Source organism: Pseudoliparis swirei, chromosome 10 (genome assembly GCF_029220125.1).
Source record: "Pseudoliparis swirei isolate HS2019 ecotype Mariana Trench chromosome 10, NWPU_hadal_v1, whole genome shotgun sequence".
Classification (NCBI taxonomy): domain Eukaryota; kingdom Metazoa; phylum Chordata; class Actinopteri; order Perciformes; family Liparidae; genus Pseudoliparis; species Pseudoliparis swirei.
The window spans coordinates 658,946-672,750 of record NC_079397.1 but is presented as its reverse complement, the minus strand read 5'-3'; the positions used below and the strand labels follow the sequence as shown (position 1 = coordinate 672,750).

The 13,805-nt window shown below is 49.5% G+C and overlaps 1 protein-coding gene across 1 annotated transcript; it reads right to left on the bottom strand.

Annotated features, from left to right (window-relative positions):
• Positions 1-131: 131 nt before the first annotated feature.
• Positions 132-2,324, bottom strand: gpr19 (G protein-coupled receptor 19). The gene is given in 3 exon segments (XM_056425240.1): positions 132-1,203; positions 1,206-2,075; positions 2,078-2,324. Coding segments are annotated over 3 exon segments (1,236 nt in total). The 3' UTR covers positions 132-1,084.
• Positions 2,325-13,805: the final 11,481 nt, after the last annotated feature.

Here is a 13,805-nt window from a genome sequence, read left to right as displayed (position 1 = left end):
ATGCTAACTATGTGTCGATACATTCTGACATGTTAGCATCAAGTGTAGCATACTGTTAGCACTGTGACAAAATATTTATAAACAAAAAGGAAAACATGATTTTTCAAGACTTTAAAGACGAATCTAAAACGTGCGTTTAAAATAAATCTTTATGGATTCATTTATTGATGACGGAACAAGATGAACATTTGTAAAGGGAATGAGCTGAAGAACAAACGTCCGTCTTCAAGGTAGCAAAACACGTCAACAACAACCGAGAGGTCCTGGATGCTAACATGAACATTTGGCAGAACCTGAACCAGAACCTGAACCAGGTCCATGAGAACCAAACCGCCAACATAAACATAAACAGAAGGTTTCTTCGCAACTTCAAAAACAAATGAAATACTTGAAACCAGCAGAAGCACAAAGTCAACATGTAGCCATTGGACCTTAAGGCAGTGCCGTCTGCAGGTGATACTGGGACTCTACTGGTGACCATCTGGAGAGTCGATGGTCGCGTTGCAGACAGGAAGTGGATTCTCCTCCAGCCCAGTGGCTGCTGGATTCACCTGAAAGCAGCTGGAGGTGAATCCATGGAAAGTGAAGTGAGCTCGTTGTTCTTGATGACATGCGATCGTGGTCTTGATCTCCTGCTGCATCAGAAGCCTTTCACTGCCTTTCATTCTGAAGTCGTCACAGTGACGGCCATTTTGTATCAGCTTGAGATCAGTCGTGATCGCTAACCAACGAGTTCACACGGACACGCCGTCATGAACCGGATTGTGACTGTTCAAAAGGTCAAAGGGCGTCTTGTACCTTTGACCTTTTGTCAAAGAACGGGAGTGTACGTCTCGTGGTCGTTGAAACGGTTTTACTTCCAGAGCCCTGAAAACACTTGTAGCTCCTCCCACTTCGGGAGGAACTGAAAGGATCAAGCTACTTCTCTCCGTGACGTCAGCGTGCGGCTAACGTTAGCTTCACCCACTACATTACCTTCGTGGGCCACGCTTAGCTAGCTTAATGAATGATGCTTAAAGTCTGAGGCATAAAAGCCTCCTGAACTCCTCCTGGTCCGAGGAGCTTTGAAGCAGAAAACGTCTCATCAGACAAACGTGTTGGGCGGGTTGGAGCTGGAGGTCCAGGCCACCGTCTGGTCCTTTGCTTCTCGCTCAAACTTGAAGTCGTTGGCGATGGCCTTGGCCTGGCCGGGGAGCTCCACCACCCGATGTAGTTCTTTTTGGCCACGCGAGAGCTGGCCGTGACGGTGTAGGCGTTACTGCGGTAGCATTTCATGGAGGACATGCAGAAGGTCTCCCTCATGCCCCTCCTGAAGTTGGCATTGTAGACGGAGTACATGGTGGGCTTGGACGCCGTGGAGCTGAAGGAGAGCCAGGCGATGGCCGTGAAGAACAGCAGCCGGCTGCGCCCGTCGGACTCCCTCGGGTGCCACAGCTGGGCGACGTAGAAGGGCGTCCAGGTGAGGAAGAACACTGAGTTGAGCATGAGGAACATCTTGATGGTCTTGACTTTCGTCCGCGGGACGATGTTCATCGTCCGGCGCACCGCGTGGCCGTCGGCGCTGATCCTCCAGATGTAGCGGACCACCTGCTGGTAGAACGACACAATCAGGGCCACCGGCCCCAGAAACCCAACCAGCAGGTGCACGGCGGCGTAGGCGACACTGCCCCAGCTGTCCGGCAGGAAGAAGTCGCAGTGCCCGCCGCCCGCAGACGAGGAGCCGTAGAAGAAGAGGCAGGGCGACACAAAGGCGGCGTCAAACAGCCACGAGGCCACGATCATCTTCTTGGCTTTCTCTCTGGACACCTTGAAGCTCAGCGGGTAGACGATGGTGGAGAAGCGGTCGACGGAGATGGAAAGCAGGACGTAGACCTGCACACCTGGGCAGAGGTGCTGCAGGTAGCGCACTGCCTTGCAAGCGGCGGCGCTCATAGGCCAGCGGCCGGAGGCGACCTGCAGGAGGACGAAGGGGGCCCAGCCCAGGCTCATGAGCAGGTCTGCACACGCCATGGACACCACAAAGTCGTTGGTGGTGGACTGAGAGCGCCGGCTGCGGTGGATGACCAGGCAGACACCAACCACAGCACCGAGAACACCAGGCCCAGCACGGCCGCCTCGCCCGACGTCAGGTCGTAAGAGACGGAGGTCCCGTTGGGCCGGCCGGAGGACGAGCCCTCGAGGCCGCAGAGCGGCGGCGAGGCGAAGGGGGCGGGGCCAGTCGAGTTCCGCCTCTCAGAGAAGTTCAAGGACATCTGGAACGCCAGCGAGGGGCGGAGGAGGGACGGGTCGCCGCCAGCTGAGGGGGAAGGCTGGCCGAACACCATCGCACTGCTGCACCGGGAGACACAGCCGGGAGCTGTCAGGGGTCTGGACTAGTAGGTTGGTGGTCTGGTTCTGGTAGGTTGGTGGTCTGGTTCTGGTTCTAGTAGGTTGGTGGTCTGGTTCTAGTAGGTTGGTGGTCTGGTTCTGGTTCTAGTAGGTTGGTGGTCTGGTTCTAGTAGGTTGGTGGTCTGGACTAGTAGGTTGGTGGTCTGGTTATAGTAGGTTGGTGGTTCTGGTTCTAGTAGGTTGGTGGTCTGGTTCTAGTAGGTTGGTGGTCTGGTTCTAGTAGGTTGGTCTGGTTCTGGTTCTAGTAGGTTGGTGGTCTGGTTCTAGTAGGTTGGTGGTCTGGACTAGTAGGTTGGTGGTCTGGACCTAGTAGGTTGGTGGTTCTGGTTCTAGTAGGTTGGTGGTCTGGTTCTAGTAGGTTGGTGGTCTGGTTCTAGTAGGTTGGTGGTCTGGACTAGTAGGTTGGTGATTCTGGTTCTAGTAGGTTGGTGGTCTGGTTCTAGTGGGTTGGTGGTTCTGGTTCTAGTAGGTTGGTGGTCTGGTTCTAGTAGGTTGGTGGTTCTGGTTCTAGTAGGTTGGTGGTCTGGTTCTAGTAGGTTGGTGGTCTGGTTCTGGTTCTAGTAGGTTGGTGGTCTGGTTCTGGTAGGTTGGTGGTCTGGTTCTAGTAGGTTGGTGGTCTGGTTCTGGTTCTAGTAGGTTGGTGGTCTGGTTCTAGTAGGTTGGTGGTCTGGTTCTAGTAGGTTGGTGGTCTGGACTAGTAGGTTGGTGGTTCTGGTTCTAGTAGGTTGGTGGTCTGGTTCTAGTAGGTTGGTGGTTCTGGTTCTAGTAGGTTGGTGGTCTGGTTCTAGTAGGTTGGTGGTCTGGTTCTAGTAGGTTGGTGGTCTGGTTCTAGTAGGTTGGTGGTCTGGACTAGTAGGTTGGTGGTCTGGTTCTAGTAGGTTGGTGGTCTGGTTCTGGTTCTAGTAGGTTGGTGGTCTGGTTCTGGTTCTAGTAGGTTGGTGGTCTGGTTCTGGTTCTAGTAGGTTGGTGGTCTGGTTCTGGTTCTGGTAGGTTGGTGGTCTGGTTCTGGTTCTAGTAGGTTGGTGGTCTGGTTCTGGTAGGTTGGTGGTCTGGTTCTAGTAGGTTGGTGGTCTGGTTCTAGTAGGTTGGTGGTCTGGTTCTGGTTCTAGTAGGTTGGTGGTCTGGTTCTAGTATGTTGGTGGTTCTGGTTCTAGTAGGTTGGTGGTCTGGTTCTAGTAGGTTGGTCTGGTTCTGGTTCTAGTAGGTTGGTGGTCTGGTTCTAGTAGGTTGGTGGTCTGGACTAGTAGGTTGGTGGTCTGGTTCTAGTAGGTTGGTGGTTCTGGTTCTAGTAGGTTGGTGGTCTGGTTCTGGTAGGTTGGTGGTCTGGTTCTGGTTCTAGTAGGTTGGTGGTCTGGTTCTAGTAGGTTGGTGGTTCTGGTTCTAGTAGGTTGGTGGTCTGGTTCTAGTAGGTTGGTGGTTCTGGTTCTAGTAGGTTGGTGGTCTGGTTCTAGTAGGTTGGTGGTCTGGACTAGTAGGTTGGTGGTCTGGTTCTAGTAGGTTGGTGGTCTGGTTCTGGTAGGTTGGTGGTCTGGTTCTGGTTCTAGTAGGTTGGTGGTCTGGTTCTAGTAGGTTGGTGGTCTGGTTCTAGTAGGTTGGTGGTCTGGTTCTAGTAGGTTGGTGGTCTGGTTCTGGTAGGTTGGTGGTCTGGTTCTGGTTCTAGTAGGTTGGTGGTCTGGTTCTGGTAGGTTGGTGGTCTGGTTCTGGTTCTAGTAGGTTGGTGGTCTGGTTCTAGTAGGTTGGTGGTTCTGGTTCTAGTAGGTTGGTGGTCTGGTTCTAGTAGGTTGGTGGTTCTGGTTCTAGTAGGTTGGTGGTCTGGTTCTAGTAGGTTGGTGGTTCTGGTTCTAGTAGGTTGGTGGTTCTGGTTCTAGTAGGTTGGTGGTCTGGTTCTAGTAGGTTGGTGGTCTGGTTCTAGTAGGTTGGTGGTCTGGTTCTAGTAGGTTGGTGGTCTGGTTCTGGTTCTAGTAGGTTGGTGGTCTGGTTCTAGTAGGTTGGTGGTCTGGTTCTAGTAGGTTGGTGGTTCTGGTTCTAGTAGGTTGGTGGTCTGGTTCTAGTAGGTTGGTGGTCTGGTTCTAGTAGGTTGGTGGTTCTGGTTCTAGTAGGTTGGTGGTCTGGTTCTAGTAGGTTGGTGGTCTGGTTCTAGTAGGTTGGTGGTCTGGTTCTAGTAGGTTGGTGGTCTGGTTCTAGTAGGTTGGTGGTTCTGGTTCTAGTAGGTTGGTGGTCTGGTTCTAGTAGGTTGGTGGTCTGGTTCTAGTAGGTTGGTGGTTCTGACTAGTAGGTTGGTGGTCTGGTTCTAGTAGGTTGGTGGTCTGGTCTGGTGGTCTGGTTCTGGTTCTAGTAGGTTGGTGGTCTGGTTCTAGTAGGTTGGTGGTCTGGTTCTAGTAGGTTGGTGGTCTGGTTCTGGTTCTAGTAGGTTGGTGGTCTGGTTCTAGTAGGTTGGTGGTCTGGTTCTGGTTCTAGTAGGTTGGTGGTCTGGTTCTAGTAGGTTGGTGGTCTGGGTTCTGGTTCTAGTAGGTTGGTGGTCTGGTTCTAGTAGGTTGGTGGTCTGGTTCTAGGAAGTAGGTTGGTGGTCTGGTTCTAGTAGGTTGGTGGTCTGGTTCTAGTAGGTTGGTGGTCTGGTTCTGGTTCTAGTAGGTTGGTGGTCTGGTTCTAGTAGGTTGGTGGTTCTGGTTCTAGTAGGTTGGTGGTCTGGTTCTAGTAGGTTGGTGGTTCTGGTTCTAGTAGGTTGGTGGTCTGGTTCTAGTAGGTTGGTGGTCTGGTTCTAGTAGGTTGGTGGTCTGGTTCTAGTAGGTTGGTGGTCTGGTTCTAGTAGGTTGGTGGTCTGGTTCTAGTAGGTTGGTGGTCTGGTTCTAGTAGGTTGGTGGTCTGGTTCTGGTTCTATTAGGTTGGTGGTCTGGTTCTAGTAGGTTGGTGTTCTGGTTCTGGTTCTAGTAGGTTGGTGGTCTGGTTCTAGTAGGTTGGTGGTCTGGTTCTAGTAGGTTGGTGGTCTGGTTCTAGTAGGTTGGTGGTCTGGTTCTAGTAGGTTGGTGGTCTGGTTCTAGTAGGTTGGTGGTCTGGTTCTGGTAGGTTGGTGGTCTGGGTTCTAGTAGGTTGGTGGTCTGGTTCTAGTAGGTTGGTGGTCTGGTTCTAGTAGGTTGGTGGTCTGGTTCTGGTTCTAGTAGGTTGGTGGTCTGGTTCTAGTAGGTTGGTGGTCTGGTTCTAGTAGGTTGGTGGTCTGGTTCTAGTAGGTTGGTGGTCTGGTTCTAGTAGGTTGGTGGTCTGGTTCTAGTAGTTTGGTGGTTCTGGTTCTAGTAGGTTGGTGGTCTGGTTCTAGTAGTTTGGTGGTTCTGGTTCTAGTAGGTTGGTGGTCTGGTTCTGGTAGGTTGGTGGTCTGGTTCTAGTAGGTTGGTGGTTCTGGTTCTAGTAGGTTGGTGGTCTGGTTCTAGTAGGTTGGTGGTCTGGTTCTGGTTCTAGTAGGTTGGTGGTCTGGTTCTAGTAGGTTGGTGGTCTGGTTCTAGTAGGTTGGTGGTCTGGTTCTAGTAGGTTGGTGGTTCTGGTTCTAGTAGGTTGGTGGTCTGGTTCTAGTAGGTTGGTGGTCTGGACTAGTAGGTTGGTGGTCTGGTTCTAGTAGGTTGGTGGTCTGGTTCTAGTAGGTTGGTGGTCTGGTTCTAGTAGGTTGGTGGTCTGGTTCTAGTAGGTTGGTGGTCTGGTTCTAGTAGGTTGGTGGTCTGGTTCTAGTAGGTTGGTGGTCTGGTTCTAGTAGGTTGGTGGTCTGGGCTTAAGTTGGGGGTTTTTGGTTTAGTATTTTCTTTCAGTGGGTTGGGGGTTTGGGTTTATATTGGTGGTCTTTCTGAGGTTGGTGGCGGTTTAATTTGGCCCGGTTCTTTCTTTTTTCTTTTCTATAGTTTTTTCTTTCAGAGGTTGGTGGTTTTCTTATTGGGGTTCTTTCAAAATTTGGGGCTTTTTATTTTGGGCTGGTTCAGGGGGGGCCCATATTTTTTTCAGTATTTTTTTTAAATTGTTTTTTTATTTGTTTTTTAAAATTGGTTTTTTTATTTTTTTTTAAATGTTTTTTTATTTTCAAAATTTTTCTTTAAAAATTTTTTTTTTTTCCTTTTTTTTATTTTTTTTTTTCTTTTAAGGGGTTGTTTTGATTTTTTTTTAAAATTTTCTTTTAATAATTTTCCCTTCATTTTGTTGTTTATATTTCCCAATATTTTTTCAAAATTTTTTTATATTTTGGGGTTTTTTTTATTTTTTTGGGTTAAAAATTTTTTTTTAATTTTTTTTATATTTTTAAAAATATTTTTTTGTTATTTTTTGGCTTTTTAAATTTTCAAAATTTTTTTTTAATTCTTTTTAAATTTTTGGCGTAAGTTTTTTTAATTTTTTTCTATGGGTTTTTTCTTTATTTTGTTGTTTAATGTTTTTTAATTTTTTGTTTTTAATGTTTTTCTTGGGGGTTTTTAATTTTTCATTTCTTTTTTAATTTTTTTTTAATTTTTTTCAAAAAATTTTTTTCATAAATTTTTTAAAAAATTTTTATAATTTTTTTTTTTATTGGGGCTTGGATTTTTTTTAAATGGGGGGTTTTCAATTTTTTGGTTTTAAATTTTCCCCTTTCAATTGGTTTTTTTTGTGGCCCTTTTTGGGGGTTTTTTATAAAAAGGGGGGGGGGAATAAATTTTTCCAAGGTGGCTTTAAGTTTTTTTTTTTCTTCCCAATGGGGCCAAAACTTTTCCCAACAGAAAGTTTAAAAACCCCCGTTACTTCGGTAATTTAAAACCCCAATTTTTTTAATGCGGGTCTTGGGGCAATTGGGGCCCCCCCTTTTTTCCCTTTTCAAACCCCCAATAAGAAAATCAATTTTTAATTTTTTTTAAAAATAAATTTTAAATAGTAAAAACAAACCATGGACCTCCAATAACGGAAAAACAATTAATTATTTAATAAATTTTTAAAGGTTTTTTTTTAAAACCCCAAAAATTTTAAAATATTTATTTTAAATTAAAAAAATTAAAAGAAATTTTTTTTTTTTCAAATTAATTTAAAAAAAACAATTTAAAAGGCCTTTGGGGTTTTTTTTAAAATTGGGGGGTTTTTTCTTATTTTGGGGGGGAGAAGGGGGGGAAAATAAAAAAAAAGGGGAAAATGGAAAAACAATCTTTTTTTTTTTCCCAAAACCCCCCCTTTTTCCCAAAATATATTTAAAACCCCAAAAAAAATTTTTTAATTTGCTGTGGGGGGCGATAAAAACCGGTTTAGTTTTTTAAAAACAAAACCGTTTCTCTAGGCTGTTTGGGGGCGGTTTTCTTTATTCTTCTTTTAACATTTGGGCCCCCCCTCAGAGGGTTTTTTCCTTTTTCCCTTGGGAAAACCTTATCTAAGGAATTTTAAAATCGTACCCTTTTTCCCCAGGGAATTTTCGGGGAATTACCCTTTTTAAAAATTCAAAAAAAAAATAATTTAAAAATTTATTAAAGCCCATTTTGCAAAAAACTTTTTGTAAAAAACGGGGGGAATTTAAATTTAAATTTATTTAAAATTCGTTTAAAAAGGGAAAATTGTTAAAATTAAGGAAAAGGTTAACGCTTTTTTTTAACAAAATAATTAAAAACTATTTTTTTTGTAAAACCCGATGGGTTTTTTCGGGTTGGAGGGGCCGGGTCGTCCCCCCCCGGCCCGCGGCCCCGGTTTGCGCGGACGGGCTTTTTCCCTTAGGGCGGAGGAAAAACGGCTGGGGCCAAAAAGAGAAAAAAGAAAAAGCCCAAAATTAGGGGGCCCTCTTTTAGTCTCTCTCCGAAAGGCGACCCTTCTTTTTTCCTCCTTTGTTTTTAAAGGTGAAAGTTTCCCATTGCCTGCAAGGATATACCTGCGGTCTCCACGCGGGTTAAAAGGGGTGAACTAGGCCTTACCTTTTTCTCCCGGGGGCCACCCCGCGTTCCATTCGGCCTGCTTAAAGGTTTTTTCTTAAAACCCGTTTTGAAATTAACTGGGTTTCCTTTATTTTTCCCACTAAAATTTCTTGTGTTTTTTTTAATTTCCCTGGGTTTCCTTCAAAAAACCCCCCCCTTTTAAGCGGCCCCCCCCTTCTCCCCAGGGGAACCCCTTATTGTTGAAAAATTAAGGGGGGAAAAAAAAAAAAATTGAAACCACTGGTCTGTCCTCCACCTTTGCCCAAACCATATTTCCTATGTTGGGAAGAACGATCCTTCTTTATTTCCTTTTAAAGGTTAAAATTTTTGTTTTACCTTAAAAAGCCCTTTTCTGTCCTTTTAAGGGGGTGAACCCTCGTTAAAAGTTTTTTTAAAGATAACCGGTCCTCCCCTTTTAACCGAATCCTTTCCCTTTCCCCCGAACCCGGTCCTTACCTTTAACCCCCCCGAACAAGAAAAAAAAGACCCCTTTCCTCAGGAAAAATGTCAATAAAATTAAAAATTAAAGGGACGGCAAAAGACCAAGGGCCACTCCCCCCCCTCCCAAAAATTAAGTTGGGGAGGGCCGAGGGAGCCTTCGCTAGGAAAAACTGGAGAGTTAACCCAGGGCTGGGAGATAATAAGAAGAAAAAGGCTAACGGGAAGGGGGGCCCCCCGGGGAACCCGGGGTTTCCCCCGGCCCCCAGAAGAAGGGGAGGGAGCCGGACTCATGGGAACTGAAAAGAAGCATTTAAAATATAGAAACTCTTTAAACTGAAATAACCCCCTTAGAAAAGGATTTTTAGTGGGTAAACCCCATGGGAAAACCCAAAGGTAAACCCCAAACCAAAACCGGGGGGGTGGGACACCCCCCCTTTATGAGAAACCTGAAATGTGAAAGCCCCCCTATAAACCCAATAAAGGAACCCTCAGAGAAAACTAAAATTTAAACTTCTGGCTAATAAACCCGTTTGCATTAGGGAATAAATTTTTTTAAACCCAAATGGGGCCCTAAAAAAACCCCCACCGGGGCAAAGGGCCCTTTTCCCCCCACCATAAGGACTAAAATTAACACCCAGGGGCCATAAGATAAAATCCCTAAGGAAATTAATGAACACCCCCCAAAAGCCCTGAAGACCAATAACCGCCCACCATAAACCGAATAACCGCCCACCGTCCCTAGATATAAACCCCCCCGCATAGATATAAACCCCCCCGGGGCAGAAACGGAAAGTAAACGAAAAGGGCCAAACGGGAAACCCAAACCTAAGGGAAAGGGGGGGCCCAGAACCCCGGTCCCCCGTTTTGCCATACCCAAAGGGGGCCAAACCGGGGGGAAACCCCTAGAAAAGTTAAGGGAAAACGCCCACCGGGGCCCGAAAGAACGGAAGGGGAACAGAATGGGGCAAAAAATTTCCCCCGCCCAATGGGCCCCAAAGCCATAACCCCCCCCACTTTCATTTAAATGGGAAAGGGAAACCCCAAAAGGGGCATAAAGGGGAGGGGAGGGGGGAAGCCCCGGCCTGGGGGCTGGGGAGGAGGGCCACCGGGTGAGGGGGGAATGGGGAATGAACACGCCCACGGGGGCATGAGGGAGGGGCTGGGGGTAGCCCCCCTGGGGGCATGGGGAGGGCTGGAGAGGTGAAAGATGGGGATAAGGGGTGGGGAGGGGAAACCCCACTGGGGGTAAAACTAGGGTGGGAAGCCCATGGGGGATGAAGGGGCTAGGGTAACACCCCACCAAAGGGGGAAATGGAGAGGTAGGACACCCCCCCTGGGGGCATAAATGGAATGAGGACCGACTATGAGGGGGGAACTGGAGAGGGAACAGCCCACTGGGGCATAGGGGGAAATAAGGGTGGGGCCCCCACTCATAAACTGGGGGTGAGGCACCCCACGGGGCTAAAACAATGGGCCCCCACTCTGGGGAGGAGGGGGAGGGAAGCCCCCTGGGGGCATAGGAGGGGCTGGGGAAAGGGTGAGGACAGCCCCGGGGGGGTAAGGGGCTGGAAGGTGGGCACGCCCACTGGGGGGCTGGGGAGGGCTGGAGGGTGGGCCGCCCAGGGGGGACATGGGGAGGGGCTAGAGGGGGGGAAAACCCCCCTGGGGGGTGAAGGGCTGGAGGGTGGGCCGCCCACTGGGGGCAGGGGAAGCTGGAGATGGGAACAGCCCATGGGGGGGGGAAAGGGAACACGCCCACGGGGGATGGGGAGGGCCCCGGGGAGCCCTCTTTGGGGGCCCCGGGGTTTCCCGCCCCCAGGAAAGGGGGGGGTGGGGGCCCCCCTTACAGAACCCGGCAAAAAGGGGTTTGCTAAAGGGGGGGGCGGGGACCGGGGGTTTTATATTTGAGTTTGAGAAAGTTATTTAACTCGTTTACTGATTAATAATCTCACGTTGTGTTTGTGGAGCTTCAATAAAGTGTGTTTATGCAAATGAGCTTCAGAAGAGTCTTCATCATCTTCATCACCACAAGACCAGATGGAGACCTGGTCCAGGATCATCAGGCCTCCGGGTTCTTCACCTGCTGTTCAATTATATTAATATTAATAAGGAATAATAAGAGTACTCAGTAATACTATGATGATACTGGAGAGGGCCAACCAGCTGAACTGTTTTTTCAATAGGTTCAGTTCACAGCCCTCCCCCGTCTCCTCCACACATCACACCTCCCAAACACCTCCCCCTCTGTCCCCCCTGCTGAGCTGCACATCCACCGAGCCCTCAATAACAATGGGCTCCTCCACCCTCCCCCCTCTCTCTGTGACGACTGACCAGGTGAGAAGACAGCTGGAGAAACTACACCAGCGCAGAGCTGAAGGTCCTGATGGCATCAGCCCCAGGGTCCTAAAGACCTGCGCCACCCAGCTGTCTGGTGTCCTGCAGCGCCTCTTCAACCTCAGCCTGAGGCTGGGGGAAGTCCCGGTGCTGTGGAAGACGTCGTGCCTGGTCCCTGTCCCAAAGAAGTCAACACCATCTGGCCTCAACGACTACCGACCGGTCGCCCTCACCTCCCATGTGATGAAGGTGCTGGAGAGGCTGGTCTTGGCCCACCTCCGGCCGCAGGTGAAATCGTCGCTGGACCCTCTGCAATTTGCTTACCAGCCTCATGTGGGAGTGGACGACGCCATCATCTACCTGCTGCAACGAGCTCAGTCGCACCTGGATGGAACCGGTGTCTCTGTGAGAGTCACTTTCTTTGACTTCTCCAGTGCATTTAACACCATCCAGCCACTGCTGCTGAGTGAGAAGCTGCGGGTGGTCGGTGTCGACGCGTCCACCATCTCCTGGATCACTGACTACCTCACAGGCAGACCACAGTTTGTCAGAATGGGCGTGTGTGCTGAACGGGGTCAGTGATGCTGGAGCCCACAGGAACTGTTCTGTCTCCTTCCTCTTCACCCTGTACACCAGTGACTTCCAGTACAACACGGAGTCATGCCATCTGCAGAAGTACTCTGATGACTCTGCAGTGGTCGGGTGTATTAGGGATGGACGGGAGGAGGAGTACAGGGCAGTGGTGAGTGACTTTGTAAAGTGGGCGATGAGAACCACCTGCGGCTGAACGTGGCCAAGACCAGAGAGATGGTGGTGGACTTCAGGAGGAAGACAGCTCCTCCACCTCTGAGTGTCCTGGGAGTGGACGTGGACATGGTGGAGGAGACAGTACCTGGGCGTCTCCATCGACAGCCGACTGAACTGGAAGGCCAACATCAACGCTGTGTACAAGAAGGGATGAGTCGACTTTTTCCTGAGAAAGCTTGATCCTTCAACGTGTGCAGCAAGATGCTGGAGTTATTCTACCAGTCGGTTGTGGCCAGTGTGCTGCACTTTGCCATTGTCTGCTGGGGAGCAGCATCGAGCCGGTGACACCAGCCGCCTCAACAAACTGGTTAGGAAGGCTGGCTCCATCATCGGCTGCCAGCTGGAGCACCTGGAGCAGGTGGTGGAGAGGAGGACGTTGAAGAAACTTGTGTCCATATGGCCCACCGGACCACCCGGACCACCCTCTCCACCTCCTCCTACAGGGACAGAGGAGGACTTTCTCCAGACGTCTCCTCACGCTCCGCTGCCACAAGGACAGATACAGGAGAACCTGCCGGCGGCTATGAGGCTCTATAACAGATCACCTCTTGCCAGATCATAGTGCAATAACTACAACAATAGCTGAATACTTACACTATGTTGATCTGCACTTCACACATCTCATTTGTTTGCACTACACACATACACACACATTTCATTTCATTTGCTCTGCACTCATACACACACTTTGCTTTTTGCACTCTGTCTATATTTAACATGTCCCGCCGAGGCTTCTGGCCCCGCCCCTTTAACACGCTCTCTGTCGGCTCACTGTTCCCGGTGCCTGCGCCTTTAAGAAACCTGTTGAGTTCATTTGACTGAGCAGCGATGACGACATCCTTTTATTTTTAACGCAGTGACCTCATCGCTCATGGCAGCGCGAGGACTTCTTCTCTCCTTCTGTCCTTCTCTCCTCCTCTCCTTCTTCTCCTCCTCCGGTTCTCTCCTTCCGCCTCTAACGGCCGCGAGGAGCCGTCTGGACTTTGACGTCGAACTTTAAGCCGGTGAGTGAGCCGTTAACGTGTTTAGAAGCTTCCGCTCGACCGCAACCCGGGGGCAGAGGTCGGGAACCCGAAAAACGTCCCGTTTTGCTCCTTCACTTTAAACCCCAAACCCTCCTCAGCTCCTTCACAAACCCCCCCAACCCCCAGCCCTTCACCAACTCCTCAGCCCTTCACCAACTCCTCGGCCCTTCACCAACTCCTCGGCCTTCACCAACTCCTCAGCCCTTCACCAACCTGCCCACACTAACTCCTCAGCTCCTTCACTAACGCCTCAGCTCCTTCACTAACTCCTCGGCTCCTTCACTAACTCCTCAGCTCCTTCACTAATGCCTCAGCTCCTTCACTAACTCCTCAGCTCCTTCACTAACTCCTCCTTCACTAACTCCTCGGCTCCTTCACTAACTCCTCCTTCACCAACCTCAGCTCCTTCACTAACGCCTCCTTCACTAACTCCTCAGCTCCTTCACTAACGCCTCAGCTCCTTCACTAACTCCTCGGCTCCTTCACTAACTCCTCGGCTCCTTCACTAACTCCTCGGCTCCTTCACTAACTCCTCCTTCACTAACTCCTCAGCTCCTTCACTAATGCCTCGGCTCCTAAACTAACGCCTCAGCTCCTTCACTAACTCCTCGGCTCCTTCACTAACTCCTCGGCTCCTTCACTAACTCCTCCTTCACTAACTCCTCAGCTCCTTCACTAACGCCTTCACCAACCTCCTTCACTAATCCTCAGCCCTTCACTCCTCGGCTCCTTCACTAACTCCTCCTTCACTAACTCCTCAGCTCCTTCACTAACTCCTCTTTCACTAACTCCTCCTTCACTAACTCCTCAGCTCCTTCACTAACTCCTCGCCGTCCTCGGCTCCTTCACTAACTCCTCAGCTCCCTTTACAACGCCCAGCCCTTCACAACTCGGCCCTTCACCAACCCCCCGGCCCCCC